The sequence below is a fragment of the Telmatherina bonti genome, assembly GCF_933228915.1.
Source record: "Telmatherina bonti genome assembly, chromosome: 4".
Taxonomy (NCBI): domain Eukaryota; kingdom Metazoa; phylum Chordata; class Actinopteri; order Atheriniformes; family Telmatherinidae; genus Telmatherina; species Telmatherina bonti.
Window position 1 is genome coordinate 18410281 of NC_136622.1, and position 24196 is coordinate 18434476.

General features: G+C 36.8%; 1 protein-coding gene across 1 annotated transcript in view; it reads left to right on the plus strand.

Annotated features, from left to right (window-relative positions):
* The window catches only part of acot7 (acyl-CoA thioesterase 7), a gene marked incomplete at both ends in the record, with an annotated part of 48558 nt that extends 30911 nt beyond the window's left edge, over positions 1-17647 (plus strand). Inside the window, 3 exons of the mRNA XM_079238468.1 lie at positions 1704-1820; positions 8691-8872; positions 17549-17647. Coding sequence (XP_079094594.1) covers positions 1704-1820; positions 8691-8872; positions 17549-17647 — 398 coding nt within the window. The remainder of the gene's footprint in view (positions 1-1703; positions 1821-8690; positions 8873-17548) is intronic.
* Between the last annotated feature and the right edge of the window lie 6549 nt (positions 17648-24196).

Genomic DNA, 24196 nt, shown 5'->3' on the forward strand with positions numbered 1-24196 from the left:
TTTTACACCACTGAAAAGCTAAGATTTCTGAGATTTAAATCACGCATGTCATTCAAGGCTGAAATCATAACTGTAGAATCAGTTAACACTTAATTCGCCCCACTCACCAATACAATTTATCTTTGAAGCCATACTGTACTCCAGTACAGATGATACTGCAACATAAAAATTCCTTTTATATCAGCAAGGGTCCAATAAAAGTAGTCCAGTAAAATAGTTGGTCCACATCAAGTTTTTCATCTATAAAAAAGTTAGGCAAAAAATGAAGGATTTTATGGGGTTAACCATGTAATGGTGGTGCAATTTTAGCCTCATAGCACTCCAATAAACTTAGGTTTAAACTTTAATGCAGCATTTTTGTTCAATTTTATCATCTTGCTGAGGTCATGATCCATCTCCATTAAGTGTTTCATGCTCAGACATGACCACTCCAGCTTTAGAATAGCAGCTGCTTGCTGCGACTTGCACCCAGGGGAAATTTTCAATCTTAGGTGAGATCCCATCAATTTTCACAACATAGAGATGGGGAAAAAAGAGATGGGTTTTGGAAAATATCTTCCGAAAGGCTTAAATATGGTGTAATATTTCCTTCCGCACATAAAGCTTAAGCTTGTCACTGTTCTGAACTGTGGGCTGATTATCAGTCTCATTCAGAGAACATTTTCGGCATGTGTACTTCACCAATCAGTGAGTTTTAATTTAATGGGGGATGGTGCCTTTTCTGTAATGGGGAAAAAGATCCCTGTCACATTGCATGGCCTGAGTTTAACCACATGGTTGGAGATATATGTATGTCGAGAATGTGTAAGCATTACTTGTATATTTCATCAAGAGTGATTCTCTTAACTATTTGTGTGGGGGGATCAAAGTAATAGCATGTTTAATTCTTAATCAACTCAGTGGGATCACTTTCACAGTCAATGCTACATTTGGGAGCAAACAGCACATTCTATTTGTACTCCCACACATTTGGATGTCTTAAATAGAGCCACACAGTGCAGATGGTTGGAAACTTTGGGAGCAAAATCAGCGTCCAAACTCCAGGTTAATTGATTTTCTTTAACATCGGGATATATAATGCAACCCAAAAGGAAATGACTGGGGCAACTTGGGTGTGTAAAAAAGCCGGGTTCTCTTTAAATGAGCATACATTCACAAATGCACTCATCATGAATGCCTGCAGACTGTCTCTGATATGACAAGCAGATGTCATCCTCTTCTTTCTCTCATCTCCATCCCACCCACTCCATACAAGATGTCCCACTTTCTGTGAGAAAACAGCAAACTGTCTCATTTAAACATGACATCAGCATCCGGGGCTGTGTGTGGCACTGGTTTAGCTTTACAAACTCCTATCTCTTTTCTCCGTTAGGAAACCAACTGGTTTGAAACTTTTTTTTCAGTTCAGATGATTTACAGTATTTTACCAGTGAGAAAGTAATTCCTACCTATCAAATCCATAATAAGAACTCATGATTTTATTGTTGTCAATGTCTGTTGGTCTGTATTTGCTGGGTCTTTCTTGAGGTGTTGCAGGTATTCTGGCAAGCACCACCTCAAATTTCTTTTTATTTTCTTCTTTTTGTTTGTAAAACTTTGTTAGCATTATGCTAATTCAATACTGTAAGGACAGTTGTCTATGTAAGAAAGACACAACAGAAGTAATTTAATAGCAAGTAAAATTGGGCTTGTTTCCAACACAGGCACAACCATGAAACTGATGGATGAAGTTGCTGGCATTGTGGCAGCTCGGCACTGCAATACCAATATTGTAACTGCTGCTGTTGACGCCATTAACTTCCATCGGAAGATCAAGAAAGGTGAGAACGATAACTAGAAAAACGCAAAAAGTGTTACATATATGCCCACAGGTTTGCATGATGTGAATTACTCTGACTCACTGGCTGAAATGAGATTTTAGGCAGTTATGCCTAAATATTATTTTTCTTTTCTATTACTGAACTGCATCATAATTTTAGAAAGTTCAACAGTCTTTAAGGTCACATAGTGCAATATGTGCTTGGGTTAGCATTTGACAAGCATCTAGAAAAAAAAAATTATTGGTCAGAGTTCACTAAACTCTGTTTGTTCTGTATTTGCTGTCAAATGTATTTAAGTCTGTGACTTCCACATTTCCAAAAGGGAAATATCCAAGAATCTAATTTTGAAACTCAAGAAAACACCAGTATCCACTTAGCTTTTGACATCTTAATGGAGAGAAAAACAGTCCTACTTTTCTATTCATAGTGCTCCTCCATAGTAAAATTTGAAGATTTGTTTAAAGATTTTAATGCCGACACTGTATAGACAACACAGCTGATCCATTTACTAGGGAAGGAAATCCAAAAGAGGGTGCATTATATTGACAGCACATACACAAATATGCCTCTTTTCTTTCAGGCCAGCCTTGGTACTGGTGCCATTCTGGTATTTGAACACTCTTGACAACTGAATGGGATCACATTATAATTATTATCGTGGCTTTTATTACTTTTTATGTCATAAGATGTTGCCATTACTTTTACTTCATTTTTTATGAAACAACAAAACATTTCTTGAAGTATTCAGTGCCTCCAAACTCTCTTGCCTTTATGTTTTGGCTGGGATACCAATCTTCTTGTCTAGTGGAAGTGGATGGAATGAGCTTTTGCAAATACAGTAGTGGTGGTTAGAAGATGCCATGCAGACATAAACAGTGTTGGATAGATGGTGAATGTCATCCATCCATTTTCTGCCGCTTTATCCATGGTCAGGTTGCTGGGGCAGCAGCCTAAGCAGGGAAACCTAGACTTCCCTCTCCTCAGCCACATTTGCCAACTCTTTGGGGGAATTCCAAGGCGTTCCCAGGTCACCCGAGAGATATAATCCAGTGTATCCTGGGTCTTCCCAGGGGTCTCCTCCCACAGGGACGTGCCTGGAATACCTCACCAAGAGGCATCCTAACCAGATGCCCGAGCCACCTCAACTGGCTCCTACCAATGCTGAGGAGCAGCGGCTCTACTCTGAGCCCCTCCCTGATGATCGAGCTTCTCACCCTATCTCAAAGGGACACCTTGCGGAGGAAACTCATTTCAGCCATCTGTATGCGAGATCTTGTTCTTTCGGTCACGACCCACAGCTCATGACCATAGGTGAGGGTAGGAGCATAGATCGACTGGTAAATCAAGAGCTTTGCCTTCTGGCTCAGCTCCTTCCTCACCACGACATATCAGTGCAGAGTCTGCATTACTGCAGACAATGCACTGATCCGTCTGTCGATCTCATGCTCCATCCTTCCCTCACTCATGAACAATACCCCAAGGTATTTAAACTCCTCCACTTGAGACAGGGCCTCACTCCCAACCTGGAGAGGGCAATCCACCCAATTCCAGCTAAGGACCATGGTCTCAAATTTGGAGGTGCTAATTTTCATCCCAGCCACTTTACACTCTGTTGTCAATCGCTCATCCAAGAGCTCTAAATAACGATCAGATGAAGTCAACAGGACCACGTCATCCGCAAAAAGCTGAGACCCAATGCTGAGGACACCAAACCGGATCCCCTAAATACCCCGGCTGCGCCAAGAAATTCTGTCCATAAAAGTTATGAACAGAATCTGTGATAAAGGGCAGCCTTGGTGGAGTCCAACCCTCACTGGAAATGAATCCGACTTACTGCCGGCAATGCGGACCAAGCTTTGACACCAGTCGTACAGGGACCAGACTGCGCAAACAAGGGGGTATGGCTCCAGAGGGGGGCCATGTCCGGGCAAGGAAACACGTCTGCCAATGGTTGTCATCTTCATGGGGGTCGCTGAGCTTCACTTCGTGTGATCCCTCCCCTAGACACCTGTTTGCCACGCGTGACCCTACCAGGGACATAAAGCCCCCGACAACATAGCTGCTAGGATCTTCAGGACACACAAACTACCATGATAAGATGGTTGCTCAGGGAGGGAATGTCATCCTCTAAAGTCAAACTGCATGGTTCATTTACCTTTTTTTTAAAAAACTTTTTTTGTATGTTAAACCTTTTGTCATATTTCCCGTAGTATTTATTCCAATGCCTGTCAGATTATTGTAACTTTAGGATATCATTGTCTTGAAACCAAAGAAAGAAACTTTTAACTTCTGTTGAATCTGACTGGAGTGCTCAGGTAAAAATGCTTTTGACAAAACGACTATCAATATAGTTATTGAATACTGTTTACAAAAGAAGTATTAAAGAGCAAATAGTACTTTAGCATGGGAACTAATGGAAATGTTTTCCAACATGTTAAAGGTCACTGAAAGTAGTCTTTTCATAGTAGCATTTGCTTGTTGCTCTCAGCTCATTCAATTACATTTGTTCCTGTGCTGAACATAATGTAACATCAAGTGCTAATATTCTGATTTTATGAGTACCTCAGGATATGATGTTAACAATAGACCAGCATCTCTACTCACTGTTGAATAATCAAGTAGTAAGAAAATGTCACAGCTCAGCACGACTGTGCCAGGTCAGCTGTACCAGCTCTGTCCTTACAGTGCATGTATTTTTTCAAATACAGAAGAGTTTATCCAGGCAGGATAATTCACTCAGTTTTTTTTTTTTAAATTCTTAAAGACGTTTGAAGATTAATGAATGGCAGGATGTAAGAGGGGTAATGTTTTAAACATTTAAGATGGAGTGACCCGTAAAGCGTGAGTAGGGTACTTACTACATTGACTCGGATGTCATTTGCATCATATCCCTAGACACTGGTTAATGCAGTGCTAGATGTAGATATCAAATGCCTTATATATTTTATTAATTAGTGATAAGTGTATATTAGTATGTTGTTACAGTGGTGCTGAAAGCTGTGATGTGCAGGACTAAAGTATGGGCCTGGTTTTGGGACCCTAGTTGAGTTAAGTCAGAACACGTCCATATAACATTTCAAATCTGTAAAGACAAAATAGGAAAAATGAACATTCAACACACCCAAGTGGGAAGTTAAAATCCACAACATTAAATAGACGGATGTCTGTTTATGGATTTATGGTCTGCTGTTTCAAGCCTTATTAGCCCACTTTCCTTAGAGAGCATGTCATTCATGCTGCACAAAAATAATTTTAGAGCAGATTTATAGCCTAAACCAGGAGTAGGGAAGTTTTGTACTAGAGAGGTGCAGTCCTGCAGGTTTTTTATGTATCCCTATTCATTCAAGTGAAAAAGTCACTTGGCAGAACTTGATAGGTGATTAGATCCATTTAATTCGAATCAAGTGTTGGAGCACGGAAACATCTAAAACATGAAGAACATCAGCTTAGGACCAAAGTTGCCAACCCCTGGCCCGAATGAGTAGCAGAGTAACCAAAGAATCCAAAGTGTAGAAAATTAAACTTCTAAGAGTTTGAAGTTACTTAGATATAAAACAACAACAATATAAAACAAAACATAGATGCTATTGCTTAACTTACTGCAGCAATTAGCTTTTATCTGATATGCTGTAAAAAAAATGTTAATAAAGATTCTCTTGAAAAATGTATTGATCTGAAACAGATTTCATATAGAATTTGATTTCAGGAAAATAATGAAGAGTTACATTATTTTAACAAACCATCCATGTCTACAGCTAACAAATGGTTAGCTGTAGACATGGATTGCACTGTAAATTAAAACATGACTTTTTTTTTTCAATCATTCATCAACACAAACCTACAACAGAACAAAAAGAAAAGCAATGTGGAAATAACCTTTTTGAACTGAGCATTGTCAAAGCATCACTTTATATTTTCCTGTCAAACTGACACACTGAGATGTGGCTTTGTGAAATTTTCAGCAGATCTAGGGTTTGTTTAGTGTCTATTCTCCAATGCTTTAAAGTAAAGAGAAGTTATAAAGTAATAAGTGATGTGAAGCCAAACCACCAATATCACACATTTAACTGCAACAAGTAACTGCAGTACTATGTCAAGAAAATATTGTGTATGATGCAGGCTTGCTGCGATGGACTGGCGAGCTGTCCAGGGTGTACCCTGCCTGTCGCCCAAAGCCAGCTGGGATAGGCTCCAGCTTCCCCGCGACCCTGAATTGGAATAAGCGGTTCAGAAAATGAATGAATGAATGAAAGGATGCAGGCTTGAGAATATACAGTTAGGGTGTTCGATGCGAGCCACTGATGTACCGAGTGAGAATTCAGTCAGTGCTCTTCTCTATGATCCATTACAGCAAAACAGCCAGAGGTGCAAATAATGAGAAGAAAGGCATAAAACCTCAAAAGCTGAATGTCAGATGAAAGGACATTTCAGTGAGAGAGAAGAGAGCGCTGAAGGTGAGGGCGAAGGTGTGAGAAGAAGAAAAAACAAGTGTTTCATCGTGACTGCTCAGAATTCTGCTTTTTTTTTTCTTTTTTAGATATATTTCTTGTTTAATTTAACTTATTAAACATTGTTTGTACAATTCTAAGATCTTATTGATGGAGAGATTAGTTTTTTCTTCATACAGAAAGCTAACATGTAAAATGGACAAATCAAAGAGATTTAATCATTTTCATACTTGAGATAAAATATTAGAGCTGACAAGTAGCCTTTAATAAAGAACAACTGAACCCCAATATGGAATTTTCCGGCAAAGGTTGTATATTTATTCAGTTTCAGTCTCATTTTATTGTAAGTACCATGAAACCTGAGCTTGAGCTGGGCACATTTTTCACAGCAGCTTTACTATATCAAACAGAAATGGGACACTACCCATCTTCCTTGTTGGCTGACCTTCAGTGCAGGATCTACTTTCTGCTAAAATCAATTATTAATCATGAAGATCTTCTAAAACTCACACATCATCAAGGCTCATTTTTGTGTAATGTCACTGAGCAGAGCATGCTTCACTTGGCTGAGCCTTACACATCTGTGCCAGACAGACTTTATGCCAATGAGAGCAGACTTGCTCCTGATGGTGACATGTTAAAACACTCAAAGGGCCAGGTGACATAAAAGAAGATAAATGTTCTGATTGGATGGGCTTGTCTTCTTGTATTACCTCATGCTGACATATAGCCATTGCACTTAATCCCTGTTTTTACAGTTCTTTACTCAGCTCATTGTTTTATTTATCACTGTGATGTCACCACTTTAATTTCTTATTGTTGATAGTGATACAATCTAATGACACAACTAACACAAAGGGTTGGACTGGACAATTAGTCAGTGGTTTTTCTTAAAACACTGAATTATAATCATTTTGGACAGTATAATTGACATTAAAGAATTATAGAAACCGATCTTTGACAGAGCAACAATGAAGGCAAAAACAAAAAACAGATAATGCCATCAATGGTTAAATTATTTGTATTATGATTACATGGACTTTTATGGTCCTATTTCTTTGTTTGAAAATGTCTACATTTTCCTCAGAGGAATTTGTAGGTTCAGCTTGTATGTACATTTTTAATTTAAAAAACAAAAAAAACATTTTTCTTTTCTTTTTCCTTTTCATTTTATATGTATGTATATATTTTTTTTTCATTTTTCATAAAATTTCCATGTGATGATCATCACTGCTGAGACTGAACATAACCAAAAGATATTCTCTATGGAGGCCATCAAAACAGACTTCATCTTTTAAGTTAGTTGACATAAAACATCATGTGAATAAAGTCTGATAAGGGGTTAATAAGCAAATTAGTTCTTATTTCTGCATATAAAAATAACATACATTTCTCACCTTTCATGTGAAATAATTTAATTTCTGGCCAAAATTCAGAGATAAAAGGAAAACTGAAAGTATTTTTTTTCTTTTCACATCAAAAGAGTTTTTTTTCTTCCATCATAAAAATCTTGTGACCTGTCAGACTTACCTGGAATCCCTACACAAAGTCCAGTGAGTAAAGAAAAGTTAAAACCAAGTCCACCTCAGAAAGCTACATCAGGTACATCTGCCTTTTAATAATGCAATAACATGCTTTAATATAAGTAACATTTTTCATGCATGACTTGCTTCCTTTTATCACTTAGGACTTTTACTTTATTATAAGATCTCAGTCATATACCTCAGATCTGTTTCAAACTGCAGGGGACAACACCTTCTCTCCTCATCTCCATGGCAACAGCAGTAATAATACAGTGCAGGCACATCAAAGGGAATAAAAAAACACATTAGCAATGCCCAGTACTAGTAGCTGACTGGTTCTTCTACTTCACTGTGATGACAAAAGAATAAAAGAACACATTTTTGATGTTTCAAACACGTTGGATGGCTTAGGTGCAGTTTAGGCTGAAATCAGAAGCAAGGAAGAAAAATCCTCTGTAGTTTTGCAAATGTGTCTGATTATACGGTATGGTAAGGTATTTATAGAGGTAGCAAAAATATAAATTTTTATCTTAACATCTGTATTTTACTGATAACTGCTAGATAAAGATACAACAATGAAAAGTACAGCTTTCAAAACAATCAACTATTCTTTAGTGTTGTTATACAGTTATGACTTTAAATGGTCACTCACTAAATGATTTCATTCATTTATATGTTGTAAGTATCTTCAGGAAATCTTTTTTTCCTTAGCTAAGGCTACTGGATAGAATTGTTTGAATCTAACTTCTGAAAGCTTTAAGTGTTCTTGAGGATTGTAATAAGTCAAGATGAAGCATGTAGTGACAACGTTTTCTTTTTTACTTCTTTTTTCAGTAAACTTGCCTATATTTAGAAACACTGAAAACCATGTTATTATCTTCTTCCCTTTTTCCTCCAAGGTTGTGTGGTGACAGTGACTGGACGGCTAACCTTTGTCAGTAACAAATCGATGGAAATTGAAGTGTTGGTAGATGTTGCTTCACTTTTGGAGGAAAAGGAGAAATATCGGGCCGTCTCAGCATTCTTCACCTTCATCTCACTGGACAAGGAAAATAAGCCTCTGCCTATCCCTCCTCTAAAGGTTGGTACCAACCAGTCTCTCTTTGAAGCCTATTCTTTATGAAAAACCTCATTATATGATTTGTTTGTTTGTTTTGATATGTTTTCACACCATCACCTCTTAAACTTCACACACACACAAGGAGTTCAGTATGATTTGTTTGATTTGTATTATCTACTCTTTGGTTTTACAGATGTTTTTATAGTTGGAAAAAAAAAATCACAGTTGTAGATTTTATTATGTTTCATGTTCATGTGCTTCTGGTGAGGATCACCTTTTAAAGACTTCTGTTTTGTTTATTCTTACTGCTGCTAATTCTGATGCAATTCCTCAGTAAATCAGTAATATAGGGGAATTTTATGCACACCATGAAAGAAACTCCCTCCTGTGGGTATTTTACAAATCACTCTCTTAACCTAATTTTATCCCTAGTTGCATTAATATCCTAGGACATTGGTATCTGTCTGAATCAGCATTTACTGTATTCTCAGGGTGTAAAGAGTGCATATTTACTGGCAGACAGGAGAGCGACGTCTGCTGTTTGTTCTGCCTTTGCAGTGGCTGGTGATCCAAACCCTATTTATCATGCAAACACTATGCACACAGGCCATCTGTGTAACTAAACACATCTGAATTATTTTCCTGGGCTATTTTTTTCACCCTCACTGTCTCTAGATCATTCTTTTAAAACTTGCACAGTTATTGTGTGACTTAAGATTTAATCTTTTTGGTGAGTAGTTGGATGTAAAGATAAAAGAAGAGCCTTTAAAATAATCTTTCAAACATAAAATGCAGAATTCAGATGGATAATGATTTTGTTTCTATTTTATTCAGTTTAATTATTTCACTGTAATAATGCAGGTCTTTGGTACTCATTCCATATTTCAACACTTCCGTTGTTTTTTTTTTTTGTTTGAATGGGTGACTATTTGCTTGATTTCATTTTGAATACATGAGTTTTCTTTGCTGAAGACTTTTGTGAGCCATTTTCTTGATTTGGTAATGATACCACTTGCTTTGCTTTTTAATAAAGAAACGCTAACAACAGTTGAATGGACTGAATGGGGCCGCCTCAGAGGCACTTCAGAAACCAACAGCAGGCCATTTTCCCCTCAAGTGCACAGCTGTACAAAGTTAGCACCTCAGCTAATTAAAGTTTACTTTAGAGAAATGCCTTTCTTATTTTTCAAATAATTTATTTTTCAAATAATTACAGAATGTAATTTACCCTAACTTAGCACTGCTAAGTTTCAAATAAGGACAAAGTGGGGAAAAAAAGAAAGCCTGCCATTGGAGATGAGTTTTCAGTTTGAAAGTGGTTGTTACAGGTCTGCCGTCATACCATCAAATGCTGTATAGATGCCTTTGACCATAAAAATCCTAACATGCTTCAAGGTGCAGTATCAGGTTTGGGCATCATGACATGTTTCTTTCAAAAAAGACTTCTCTGCTGATGCTTCTGCCAGATAGAAATATGCTTCAGATGGTTGTCTCCCGTGGCTGTCCTTTTCAAACGCTCCTGTCATCCTCTCTGTTTCCATTTCACAAAGCATGCTCAATTGGTTTGCCCATTGTCAGCCCCCACCTCTGTGCATTCACGGCCTGATTTTTCATCTTACACACAGTCTTTGTTTTAATAGTCGAGGATTGCTGTCATGATTAGCCACTTTTATTTCTCTATATCGCTCTATTTTATGAAAAAAAAGGGGCAAAAAAAATCTCCTTTTGGTTTAAAAAATTCATCCTCAACACTATAATTGGAAATTGGAAATTGGGCAAACGTCTGCATGTGCATGTGTAACTGAGAAAATATTGGGCAAAAATAGAATAGATGAGAAGAAAAGAAAAGAGATTTTCACTGTTCACCAAAGTGGAAAATTGTCTTCTGTTCACCATCACCAACACAACTAAAATACAGTACTGTATAGGTGTAATGAAAGAATAAATATAAATGCAACAAAAATACATCTAAAACATGTAACGGATGAACATTAAGAGGTAAAAAGTAGGATTACTTAGCTTTCCTCTTTGTCCTTTCAGTATAAATATTCACAAGAGCTGGTTGGGGATTTCTCAAAACTTAGCGTGCCATTGCTACAATCCAATGCAAACATAAATACAAAAGCTGTAAACAGAGCCCATACCTGTGTAGGTCTGCATGGATGAGGCTGGACTTTTCACAAAGTCTGCGAGCAGGAGAGAAACAATGAGACAGACTCAATGCTACTTCTTGGTTTAAAACTATTTAGGAGCTTGACTCAAATAGGCAAATTGAAACCTTAATTCTGTTGATGGGAATAAACTATTCATAGATCTTGATCCTTGGTGTACAGAAAAAAAGTATCACATGTAGGAAATTAGATTTAAACCATTTAAACCATTAACATCAAAGTTCACACTGCTGTTTACTCTAAGAGAAAATGCATTAATGACATAACTTCACCTGATAGGACAGGATATGGCAAACAGGAAAGACCCCTACATTTTCATACCATTTTACCTTGGATGCCAATCACCATCCAGTATTAGAAAATTTTACCAAATAACTTTTATTTGTTTGGTTGTAAAAACAGATTTTTGCTGCCCATATAAAATGCCATGTAGATGATTAAAAACAGCAGAAAAAACACAGGCATGACTAAACCAGTAAACCACCCCATTGTGTATATTTGCCAGCCCATTTGGCTTTCCATTAAGTTTGCAACTGCTCTTCTTTACTGTCTTTAGTGTCTGATGGTTAAATTTGTCCTGGAGATTTTCCAGAAAACAAAAGGTTTTCCTCTTAAGTATCAACATGACTGCATGGCTGGATGCACAAAGTGTTTCATAGCCAGCAGCTGATTTGCTGTGTAAGTGGTTGGCACTTATATAGAGCATTTTAGCCTAAAAAATTTTATGGTTCATCCATTCACACACAGTGAACACAAAAGAAAACACTCAATGATTGGCCTGCCAGTAGGATGAGGTGGCATATGTTGTATGTCAGCTAATCTCAAACAAGCAGTTAAAAAAAGGTTTCATTATTCCAAACTTTGTTTGCTACAAAAAGTAGATAATTGATAATAATAAAATTCCACTGTTTCTCACACAATATTCTGTTAAGCCAGGGTTTCAGAGTGCTGAGTCACAGATAATTAATGAGAAAAAGGGTTATGATGCAAATATAGTACACTGTAAGACTTGATGATTGATGATAAATTGATAAATTGATTGAGGGGTGGCCAACTCTGGGCCTCAAGTGCCGGCGGCCTGCAAGGGTTAGGAGTTCCCCTGCTGCAACACTCCCCACACATCTAAGACTTTATTCAGCAGACTTGTGTAGAGCTTGACATCAAAGTCTGCACAAAACCCATTGATTTGAATCAGGTGTGTTGCAGCAGGGAAACTCCCAGCACTTGCAGGACTGTGGCTCTTGAAGATCACAGTTGGCCACCCCTGGTTGGTTAAATAATCCAGCCAGCTTCAGAAGTTCACAAGAATTAATACTCAAATGAATATTAACACAAATGACTAATCCAAAAGAAACAAACAAAACAAACAAACAAAAAACCCCCTCAAAAGAAAACAAAAAAATAAATAAAATAAAACAGTATTGTAAAACATTTAAAAAAAAATTTTATGTTCCGTTATGTTTATCCGTTATGTCATTTGTTATGTATTTCCTTTAATAATTTGTAACTTGTTACCGTAAATTTTCCAAGTTATTTGCAACTACAACAATTTTACTCTTTCACAGATTTGTCTTACTTTATGAAAGCCTACTGAGGATGTTTCTCAGTTCTCACCAGCAGTACTTGCATCTGTATTGTCAAGATTGTATAAAGCAAAGAACTACATCAATTTATTACCAGCAAAACCCCATGAATGGATCAGATTAAGATCATGTTCTTTGTTTTATTTTGTGTGTTCTTTACATGATGCAGAAATACTGAGGATAGGACAAGTATTTCTATTACTAGATATTTTTATTCCAGAAGATAACCTTGAGTTTCCAGCTTTATTCTTCTAATTTTCTTCCAATGGGTTCTGTTCATTTTAAATATAAACAGCCCTGAAAGCTAAAAACAAATGTCAGACATTCTCTAATAAAATTTTCATGACACTGTGACAGATTTTGCCCCAGTTGTACTTTATAAATAGCCTGATCAAAAGGCCTGCCTCTGCTATTTTTGACTGCAGGTGCTTTTCCCCACATTGGCCCCTCCCCAGTTTCTCTCCACTGAACTCACTGCATTTACTATCTTTAGATTTTCCTTTTTTAGCTCAGTCGGGGGCTGGGGACTGTTTGAGTGTGGGTATGTGGGGGTTTGTAGATGGACTGACACTAATGCAAGCATACTGTTGGTAATGCTGAAGTGGGGCACGAGGACAGCAGGAGCAAGGAGGATATCAGGGAATACCTTTTCTGACAGTACCTTGAGGAGTGCTGCACTGATATATGTGTATGGTGGGTTAGGTGGAAAAAAAAAAAAAAAAAAAAAGAACCTCTGAGCAATCTTTTCTGCCAGTGGTCAGAAGAGCACTGGTTACTTACTGGTAGAAAGTGGTTGTACGGTGGTGACACAAGACTGACACCAAGGTATGATTGTGAATTAAAGAATTGGTTATTGCTGAAAAACTGTGTGCATTCAATAACATACACATTATTAAGTTCATTCATTCCCACACATAGCAGGTTTGGTTCTTTTACATTTACTCTGTTGCTTTATTTAATCATTCCTTTCCATTTTTGTTTATGATGTTTATGGTTGTACTTGTTTACGTTGTTTCCCCCTTGCATTTATCTCCTCTCCTACTTGGAACCCTTCTGCTTCAGCTTCTCGTACCACCCCTTCTTTACTCTTCTCTTCATCCATGCTACATCCTTTTCTCCCATCTCGATCCCTCCTTGTTGGCAGAGATTCAACTGGCCTCCCCGACACAAAAACAAGGCCAGTTGTCATGGCAACCTCCTGTAGTCCACATGAAGTGATGTACATTTATTTTTAGATGCCTCCCATTCAAGACAATCAGAAACAGGTTAACGGGTGCACTCATGCAAGAATTTTAAGTATTTCTGACTCCGTGGTAATCTGAATCACCACACGGAGACCTGAATACTATTTGTTCTCATTGCACTTCTGTCTATGAATCTCTGGAGGACTGTTAATTATGCATATGACTTTTTCATCATACTTGACCCATAAATATGCACAGAAAATAAAATATTTAAATAATAACTTTGAACACTAAACTAAGGCAGTTATAAAGATGCAAAAGGGAAAAAAAACTCAAAACTTTTGGCAACAAGTCACATGATTATAACTAGCTTATATATACAGTTAAAGTATGAGTATTTCTGAGTTTCTTAACTATGATATTTAGAATTTGAAGCCCTAAAATGAAAACAATTTAAGATTTTACTGAGAATCACAGTTCTTGCTTATTTTTATTTCTCCCTCATCTTTCCACTCCTTGTATATTCAATATATGATATCCTATTGTAATATGAGCAGCTTGTTTTCATAGTTTTAGGTTTTCTTCATTGGTTTTGATATAAACTTATCCATAATAACATACGATTACAGTATATTCATATCCTCAGTGTCAAAACTACAACACCGTATGAGGCAAAGCCGTGGCTATGACCAATGAATGCCCTTATGTCTATCCACTGCCATCTTGTAAAGACGATTCTAACAAGAAACACTGAGATTTTACAAAACTCATCAAGAGACGTTCTATACAAAAACAACCAAACCGTAATATCATAGTAAATGGTTTACAAATTATTAAATATTTTAAAGGACTCCAAGGCGTACCTTCAGCACTGACACGCTTGATCTCTACTTTTTCAGTAGCCTATTTCGAAGAATTATCATTTGTTTTCTGTAGAACAACTTTGTTTAAGATAGCCAACCATAACACAACTTTATAGCATATTTTAAGAAAAATCAAATCTGGGAGGGTCAGTGCTAAACTATTTTGATGTAGTTATGTTTGACCAGGATGTGACAAAGTTAACAATGATTACAAATGTTTGCGCCTTCTTCTTAAAGCATTCTGTGTTTTTTTTTGTTTGTATTATGTGAATTATTTATTTAAATATGTATAGTGTTTGGTAGCGGCAGATATTTTCTTATAGCTTCTATTTGTTGGAACAAGGTGTGAGCAGAATTTATGAAGCTTTTATATTAATGTTTATATCATGTTGCCTTCATGAGCATTGACTGTAACCTAATTAACGTGTCAGGTTTTGATTAAAGAGTTCTTATTTAAGAGTTCCAACATCACACCCAGAGGGAACCACAAAGGATCAATTGCAGTCAGTACCATGTTTTACCCAAGCACCCTCCATCTTAGCTTTACATCAATCCTAACTCCAAATAGATTGTAAAAGTTTATAAATGAGGGACACTTTTCTTCTGGGAGAGGTATTTCTTCCTGAAAATGAGAGGACTTGACTAAAATTTCTGCTCATTAGTTGTAAGATTGTTGTAAAACATGCTGCTTTTTCAGCATGACATCATCATAAATTAAATGGTGTTTGCACCAAAATCAGATCCAGAATAAGAAGGTGACTGGAAAAATTCCTGGAGGCATAACAAGGTGGCAGGAAAGGAGGTGATAGTTACTTGTGTTCACACGCTATTCCAGTCACTTCTCTATTTCCCTCTCTTCCCATCTGTGGGTTGGATGAGAAATTATGAATGCATGGCAAAAATGGTAAGGGCCTACACATTCGCTATTCATATGGAAAATTTACCACTTTACCATTTACAACCTGTCTTTATTTAAAGCTGCAATCTTTTACAATTTGAAGAAGCAGAGAAAGTTATCTAAGGCTACATTGAAACTGTAGGTTTTCTAAAGAAATATTTATTTGAAGTTACAGGCCCTCAACCTGCAACTATGACATTTGATATTATATTATGAATTCAATTTGGCTTTATGCAATTACCAGAAATTTCTGGCCAGTACATGGTTAGATGATGTTATTCTAAACAGTATTTAGCTTAAATATTTTAAAATGCTGAATTGTGTTGAAACGTGGTTTCTCTTTTTTCTGGAAGTCAATGAACTGGAATTATCCAATCCTTTCAGCTGAATGCAAAAGACATAACTGGCTGAGCAGTATGTGGACTGTTATATAACTGGTATGCAGAAAAAAAACTGATACCACAACTGTATGTTCCTTAACCTGTTTCCTGATAATAGATTCCAACTGGTGTTTTCATTACTCACATTCTCATCACACTTGAGTCATGACCCTTTGGGCTTGTACCTAGCAGGATATTATACAGTATTATTATCACCCTGCTCTGTCCAAAAAGTCAAGTTGGCACATGCCAGTTTTAACACCCTTTCCCTTTAAGTGGTACTAGCTCTTGAATTTGCCAGCTACCTGGTGTGTGCACACAAAAGACCTGTATCTCACCATAGACAGTACATTTTACATAGAAAACCACTTATATATGCTGTAGTATACTCACACACTCTACTTACTTAGAACAGATGCACTCATGTGAGGTAATGGGAAAGCAGGCAATGTCATAAAATTAAATGTTGACATGATCATTTGTTGCCAGGCAGTCTAATTAACTCTACAGACTAGATGTACTTTTCAATTCAGCAGCCAAGGTGAGCTTTGTGGACACAATATAAATACAGAGGTGTAAATGTGACTGACAGCAGCAGTGGATCATTATGCACATCCTGTGTATGACCTAGTGCATTGAAGGCAATGTATGTGATGGTGTCTGTATCAAAAGAGACACTGTATTCTTAACACTTATTAATATGTCAAATTAATTTAGCTTTAGTAACACAGACCACCCCTGAAATCTAAATAAACTATCAATTTAGACAAATATTGACCATAAAATTATATTTACCTTCTGCAAACGTCAGATTCCCAAATTCAAGTGAATGCAACATGTAATGTACTTGTATTCTACCTCAACGAGACTATGCTCTTCACTGTAATGCATTATAAATCCTTAACATCTTGCCAACTGCCTGTTAGGATGATAATAGTTGTTTGTCCAAACTATTACATTTTACATGGTTGTAAAAGTTCTAAAAACCACTGGATGCGATGACTGTACTAAGATAAAAAAAAAAAAAAAAAAACGATAATGCCAAAGAAACTCTGTGATTACATTCAGCACTTGTGAATGTGATTTGGTTTAAATAAAGTTTTTCTTTTTATAAGTTTAAATATAAGTATTGTACATTACAGAACCATCTAAAGTAAACTTGTTAATCAGTAGAAATCATTGGCTGCCTGCTTTTACAAATTTCACTGTACGTTAGATCACCATCTTATTTGTAATAATCATTTAATTATTTCCTAAAATTAAGACTTTTTTTTTCTTTTACACATGGTACCCTTTTCCCAGTGTGTGTTCCTGCCTCTCCCCCCATCAAACATTGCCTGTCAAAAGCATCCTGATTTGTTGATGTGAATATTTTCTCAAGGCATTATTTTGTTAAATTTGTATACGGTACAATGAGGAAGAGCTCCTCCAAGTTTCAATCATGTGCTCTGTATTTCTCTAGATGATAAATACCAGTTACTGCAGAACTGGGCTGTAAATTAGATCAGAGCTTTATGCTTATGGAAAATATAACAGCTGAAGAACAATTCCAGTGTACAGCAATATGTAGGTGACAAGTCTGAAAATAAATGTTTTGTTTTGCCTTTTTTTTCTTCAGATTGAAGGAGAAGACGAGCAGAAACGTTTTGAAGAGGGCAAAGCACGCTACCTCCAGAATAAAGCAAAGAGACTGGCAGATAAGGAACGGCAGCAGTGACACTGTGGCTCACCAGAATCACCTATGACAACACTGTATTAACTCCATACCTTCTATACACGATGAAAGCATAAAGAAACTTCTTCTGCTCTGTGATGTAGCCTCCTGTTGAACCTGAACCTGTGATTATTTTTCTTCCTGCAATGTTTCATGCCAGAATATTTATTTGTCTCTTCTAAGATATATATGTAAGAGTACATATTTTATTATTGTATAAAAACTATTTCTGATCACTATCAGCAAAAAGTGACAAACTGACTGTCTGTAAAGGTAAGAGTACTGTTTTGTTTGCACAACCTCTATATAAAGCCTGAGTGGGGATGTCAGTGCAAAGTGATACTCTGAGTGCAAGTGAAATGATGAATAAGGGAGTGAATAATAATAAATAAAAGATCCAAGCGTGAGTCTAAGGCTCTCACCTCATGTCCTTGGTAGTTTACTGATGATGTCATTGTCTTAGGCATGTCTTGGCAGAGAGGACACATACTAGCCATCTTTTCAGCACTATGTCTTTCACAGAGAAATCAGGGGTGCTTGGGGGGTTTTGACTCAACTAGAATCTCTCCCACATCCCTGCCCCCTCCGTCTGTCACTCTTTCTCCAGCCTGTCATGTTCTCCTCCATGTCCATTTGTTTACAATGTTGCCATCTTGCTCATCTAGTCTATTTGTGTCTGCTATGTTGTCATATACCCTTTTTGCTCTATTTATCCACAGAACAGATGTGACAATTACTCGCTGCCAAATATATGAAACAGAAAAAGGAAATAAAATCAATATCTGACTTTGTGCATGCTTACACAAGATAAGATAAGAACAATGAATCGGGCAAATGGGATATCAATATCCACATGGCCATGTAAAGACTGAAAGCTGTGATTATTATCTGCTATAACAAATGACTGACTGAGTCATTTTAGTCTGAAACTCTTAGACTAGAGCCTTTTTCTTCAGGAGTGAGAAGCCTTCACTCTTGTGCAGCACATGGCAAGAACTAATATGGGATCAAAAGCAAAGTAAATGAGCTTAATGAAAACCATCACCTCAGTAAAATACCGCTTTTTTGGAGGGGAGGGGCATTTGCTTCACCATTGAATTTCTGACACAAACAGAAACTGGTTTGTCATTGAATCTGGAAGGTTATTGTTTTTCCCTCTGTCCCTGTGCAGGGGGAGAGCAGTATGTGTGTCTTTTCCCCCATGAAAATAAAGTTAAGTCTGAGCTTCACCAGGGGGGATATATCTATTTTTAAGCTCAGTGAAGTGGAGGCATCTTTTGGGAAAAGGAGAGCACAGGGATGGGAGAACACAATACGGGGTGGACAGGATAAATTTCAGATAGTGAGACATGAGTTCAAAGAAATTTGACCTAATGAAAATACATGTAAAACCCCCAAGCAGACATGCCTAATCTTAATCATTATCCTTTGCACAGTGTATATTATTGTAATCAGTCATTTCAGCAGGTGGTAGTGGGCTTTTAGATTTAAAGATACAATATGGTGACCATGGTTACTTATGTGAAGAGGTATCACCTGAAAAATGAACTTTTCGAGGTAGCAACAAAAATACCTTGTGTTAAATCTTTAAATTGTATCATTAGAAGGTCATAAAATAAACTTTACTCATGAATGCACGACCCACAGTGTACACTTCATACACTTAAAGCAGTGACCCCAGCAGACTGTACACATTAAGCTTTCTCACAAAGAATAGTAATGAATGAGGGCAAAATGCTGATCTCATATTTCTGCTCATGTCTTTGCATCCAAATCAGGGGATAGCAGCATCCCCCATTGCTGTGTCCCAATGCAGAGGCTGAAAAGGTAGCTTTTATGAATGATTCTCTCAAGCAGCCATTTATGACTCTGGAGGAAGAATAAATGCTGAAATGAGGTGGTGTTCAGAAAACAACTGCCTTTCATCAGTGAGTGACCTTTTTGAATTCTCTTCCAGTTGTGCCAATTTCTTAACAATGCACAGTAAGTCATATTTTTGGGAGCAGGGACTCTCTTTACTTGATTAAAACTTGCATGTGCAAGTCCTGTCAAGGTTTGTTTGAGGAAATGCACAGGAGGTTGCATGTAGGAGCTGCTTAAACACAAAAACTTCACTGAAATAATCGGTTAAACATGATCAATTTAGTCTTTTTTGGGAAAAAAATTGTATTGTTTGTGCATCCTGGAATATCATCACAGAAGAGATACTAGTCCTAAATTCAATCTCCCAGTTTTATCTGGGCTTGGAGCCAGCAGGGCTTCCCTTAAAGAGTAGAGTAGGTGATGGTCCACACTTTGTCTGGCTTGGAGCCTCCCCTTTTTATCTGCTACAGCAGGCCATGGGAGAATTGCTAAATTTGGCTACCTTTAACTATAAGCTACACAAAGTCCTGTGAACAGGCAGGTAGCTTCCCTAGAGGATGTGGAAAAAGATTGTAAAAGAGCACAGCAGCATTATGTTCAAAACAGTCTTAAGTATTAAATAACTACTGTGTCTGTGCCTGTGTGATGTGAGATTGTGCAATTCACAGTGGGAGTGGGGGCTGCCTGGTGCCCATGGACCCAGTGAGCAGGAATGCCTTCTGTTACTTTTTACTTCCAGGTCATCTAGCATCCCACAAACTCAAGCTCTCTACACGTGTCCAGTATTAATGATGGACTTTTTCAAATTTCATATAAAACAAAACATCTGTAAAAAGACTTCAACAACATGTCCTGTCTTTTGAGGTTGTCATTTCAAGGTGTCATTTCACACTGAAGTTGACAAAAGTTAATGTCTAGTAAAAAAGGGGGGATTTCAAATTCTGTAGTACTTTTAAGGACAATCATTTATTCATTTATTTTCCTAATCGCTTAATCCAATTCAGGGTCACGGGGAAGCTGGAGCCTATCACAACAGTCTCTGGGCGAAAGGCGGGGTACACCCTGGACAGCTTGCAAGTCCATCGCAGGGCTTAAGGACAATCAATCAGTGCAAAAAAAAAAAAAAAAAAAGCTGGTTGATTTGGTCAGGTTCAGCAACTTTCTTGTACTTGGTACTTACATATCCATTGGGTTTAACATACAAAATGAGGTACCAGGAGGATGAACATAATTTTTACTCAAGGAGCAGACTTTAGATCCCAGACCTTAATCACATGGTATTCAAATTTGATTGTTAACTGGGCTGCCCACTGCTCAGATCTGTTTCTCACTTGGGACATTTGCAGCTTAATCTAGCTTCAGCTTGTGCTAATATATACATATATATATATGTATATGTATATATATACATATATATGTATATGTATATATATATATATATATATACATATATATGTATATATATATATATATATATATATATATATATATATATATATATATATATACATATATATGTATATATATATATATATATATATATATATATACATATATATATATATATATATATATATATATATATATATATATATATATATATATACATATATATATATATATATACATATATATACATATATATATATATATATACATATATATATATATATACATATATATATATATATATATATATATATATATATATATATATATATATATATACATACATATATATATATATATACATATATATATATATATATATATATATATATATATATATATATATATATATATATATATATATATATATATATATATGTGTGTGTGTGTGTGTGTGTGTGTGTGTGTATGTGTGTGTGTGATTTCTTGTTGGTAAGAAAACTTTTTTCACATTTTCAAAGAATATAGTGTTTCTATTGCAGCTATATGTCATTTGACTTCGGAGGCTTCATTGAAGCTATTGGTGCTGAATGTGTTCATTGCATCAGTTATGAATTTCCGCTTCTGCTTCATTATCTCTTTTTCCCCATTCATCTCACACTGAACAGCCTGGTTCTGTGCTGCATAAGAAAATGGTTAAATGTATCACGTCTCTTTCAATGAATGGGAAGCAGGAGACTGTGTGCTGACCATCCAACTAATAAATGAAATAATCCTGATAATTGTGACAAAAACCAAGGCACCAGGGGCCATTCTGTGTCTCTCCTCACATGGAGGGCCTATTAGGTTTTTTTTTCCACTGGGTACAATTTAAGCCCTGAGGGAAGAAAACCGCTCTAACTGAATCATCCAGGGATGGAGTGTTACATAACAAGTCGTATAATGTCAATGAAAAGGCACATTTAAAGGAGCATGAATAACACGAGGACGTAACGCACATCCAGGCGATTGATTGGCTATTCACGACATTTAATGCAAATGTCCATCTTTAAATCAAGAGTGGACATAATACAAAATTTGAGACCGTGAAAATTCAAAGACATCATTCAGTTATAGTAAATGAGGTTAATTTTTAATCAGCTTATTCAAATCAGACTTTAAGAAAATAGCCTCCGTCTTTCATGTTAATTCAGGGCTACTTTAGATATCTCACGTTTAATTCAGAGCAAGAATGAAACAAGTAACAGCAGCTCTTGCTGTCCAAAAGCCAATCTTTTTTTTTTCTGATGAATTATTCCTTTTTGCTGTTCACTCTCACGTCCACGGTTTTTCTGAATCGAGACCGCGCATGATCTGTCGAGAGCGCGCAGCAATCATGCCTCATCCATCGTCCGCCTCGCTTGCGTCGGAGGATTGAAGAAATATTTTGTATTTTACCCTAAATTAGCTAAATGCTCGTTCTATCACGTAACTACTCGCTTCTAGAAGAGGATACAGACGTTTTCGCAAAAAGAAAACTGCTCAAGAATTTCCCATTTTTTCCCCATAAGAATGCCACAAAAGAGGGCAGTGATATACTAGAGGAGTAGCTACAGCTGTGGTGGTGTGGTGTTTGAGGGCTCACCCTTCGTTTCGCAGGTCATTCCCTTCACTTGATGCTGTCGACACTCGTCGGTGTGTACAGCTTGGGGATTTTAATTGAGGAAAGCCACTTTAATGGACTTGAACTCACGTGACTAATTGAACGCATTTTTATTCCACGGAAATTGAGTCAGGAACCTAAACATCAATTGGAAAGGTAAGATAAGACTCACGCAGCCGCTTCTCATAATGTCATACTCTGTGACTATTAGTTAGCTAATTCATTAAAGATATAAAACATTGAACAAAAAAAAAAAAAAAAGCAAGCGAGGGTTCATCCAAACAGGTGGTGTTCTGATACCCAAACACTCCAGGTAATGAGGGGGAAAGTAAATAAATGCCAACTAAAATGTAAATTTCTGTGGAACGATGCTGCAGACTTGACCTATATTGAGGCTTGCATTCTAATCAAGATAAATGCCTAAAGACAAGTAGCCCAGTTAAAATAAAAGAAATGACATATGTTTAATTTATAAGCTTAAATTTAAATTAAAGTAACTTAATTGTAGCAGGACCGTCATAAGGCAAGATACTATATGTACCGTAAGACTGGTAATTGCATATTGAATACTGGTTGTGATTGACAGAACACTCCACAGTAAGACAAACAAATAACCTAGATACAGTAATGTAGGCTACTTCAATGATATTAGAAAAGTAACTTAGTGTATTTTTGGGTAACATATAAGTGAGACATGCAAAGTAAGTTTGATGTGTTTTAAACAATTTTTGTTGTCCTTTACTTGTCTGGGTTGTGTCTTAATCTATATCCATAGTTCCAATGCAATTACGTCAATTTGAGATGGAACATGTATTTTGTGGTGAAAAACTATTTTCCCAAAAATATTCATAAAGAGCTCTTAATTTGCTTTTGATGAAGTAGCATCCCAAAGTTTCAGTGAGAGCAATGCTGTGCTTTTTAGTACTCTATATATTGTATGTTACTTGTGCACCAGTGTCAACAGCTTCACTTCATCATCTTTTCACGACATAATTACAGGGTATGAGCAGGCAGTTCATCATCATATTAGATTTAACACAGTTCCCACCAGAAAAGTAACAGCAGTCATAGAGGGGTGGGTGGATAACATGTAGTCTCAGGTCAGGAAGTGGCTGTGCAAGCCAATGATCCCTTTCACTGCTCAGAGAAAGTGCTGTGGCCTGCATGTGACAGTTGCTGCTACACCACCAAGCCTCACCACAGATTTTAGTGTTTTGCAGGGCATGTGTGACATTTTGTTTGTCACATGTTTGGCTCTGTCGTTTTGTGACTGTGTTAGCTTGTGTTAACACTATTCTGTTTTTCACTCATCAAAAGCACATTGACAACCTTCAAATAGACGGCATTCTATCATTTAGCACTAATGTCATCAAAATGTTCATTAAAATCATCCTTAGCAATCCTCCTTTCTGGCTAGTTAGTTCCCTTTACACAAGTTAAAAAATGACTTCGTACGTATACTTCATCTTCTGACAAAAACTGGTGCATGGCGGTCAGTGATCCCGCTGGAGTAATAGCTGGAGGTAGCTTCACATAAACCGGAAGAAAGCCTCTAGGGTTACTTTTGTGATGGAAAATACAGCCATTCTGTCTGCGACAAGCTGGTCATGCAGCTAAGAAAAGCACAAGTTTAGTCTAGAATAACAGAATGTTGGCTT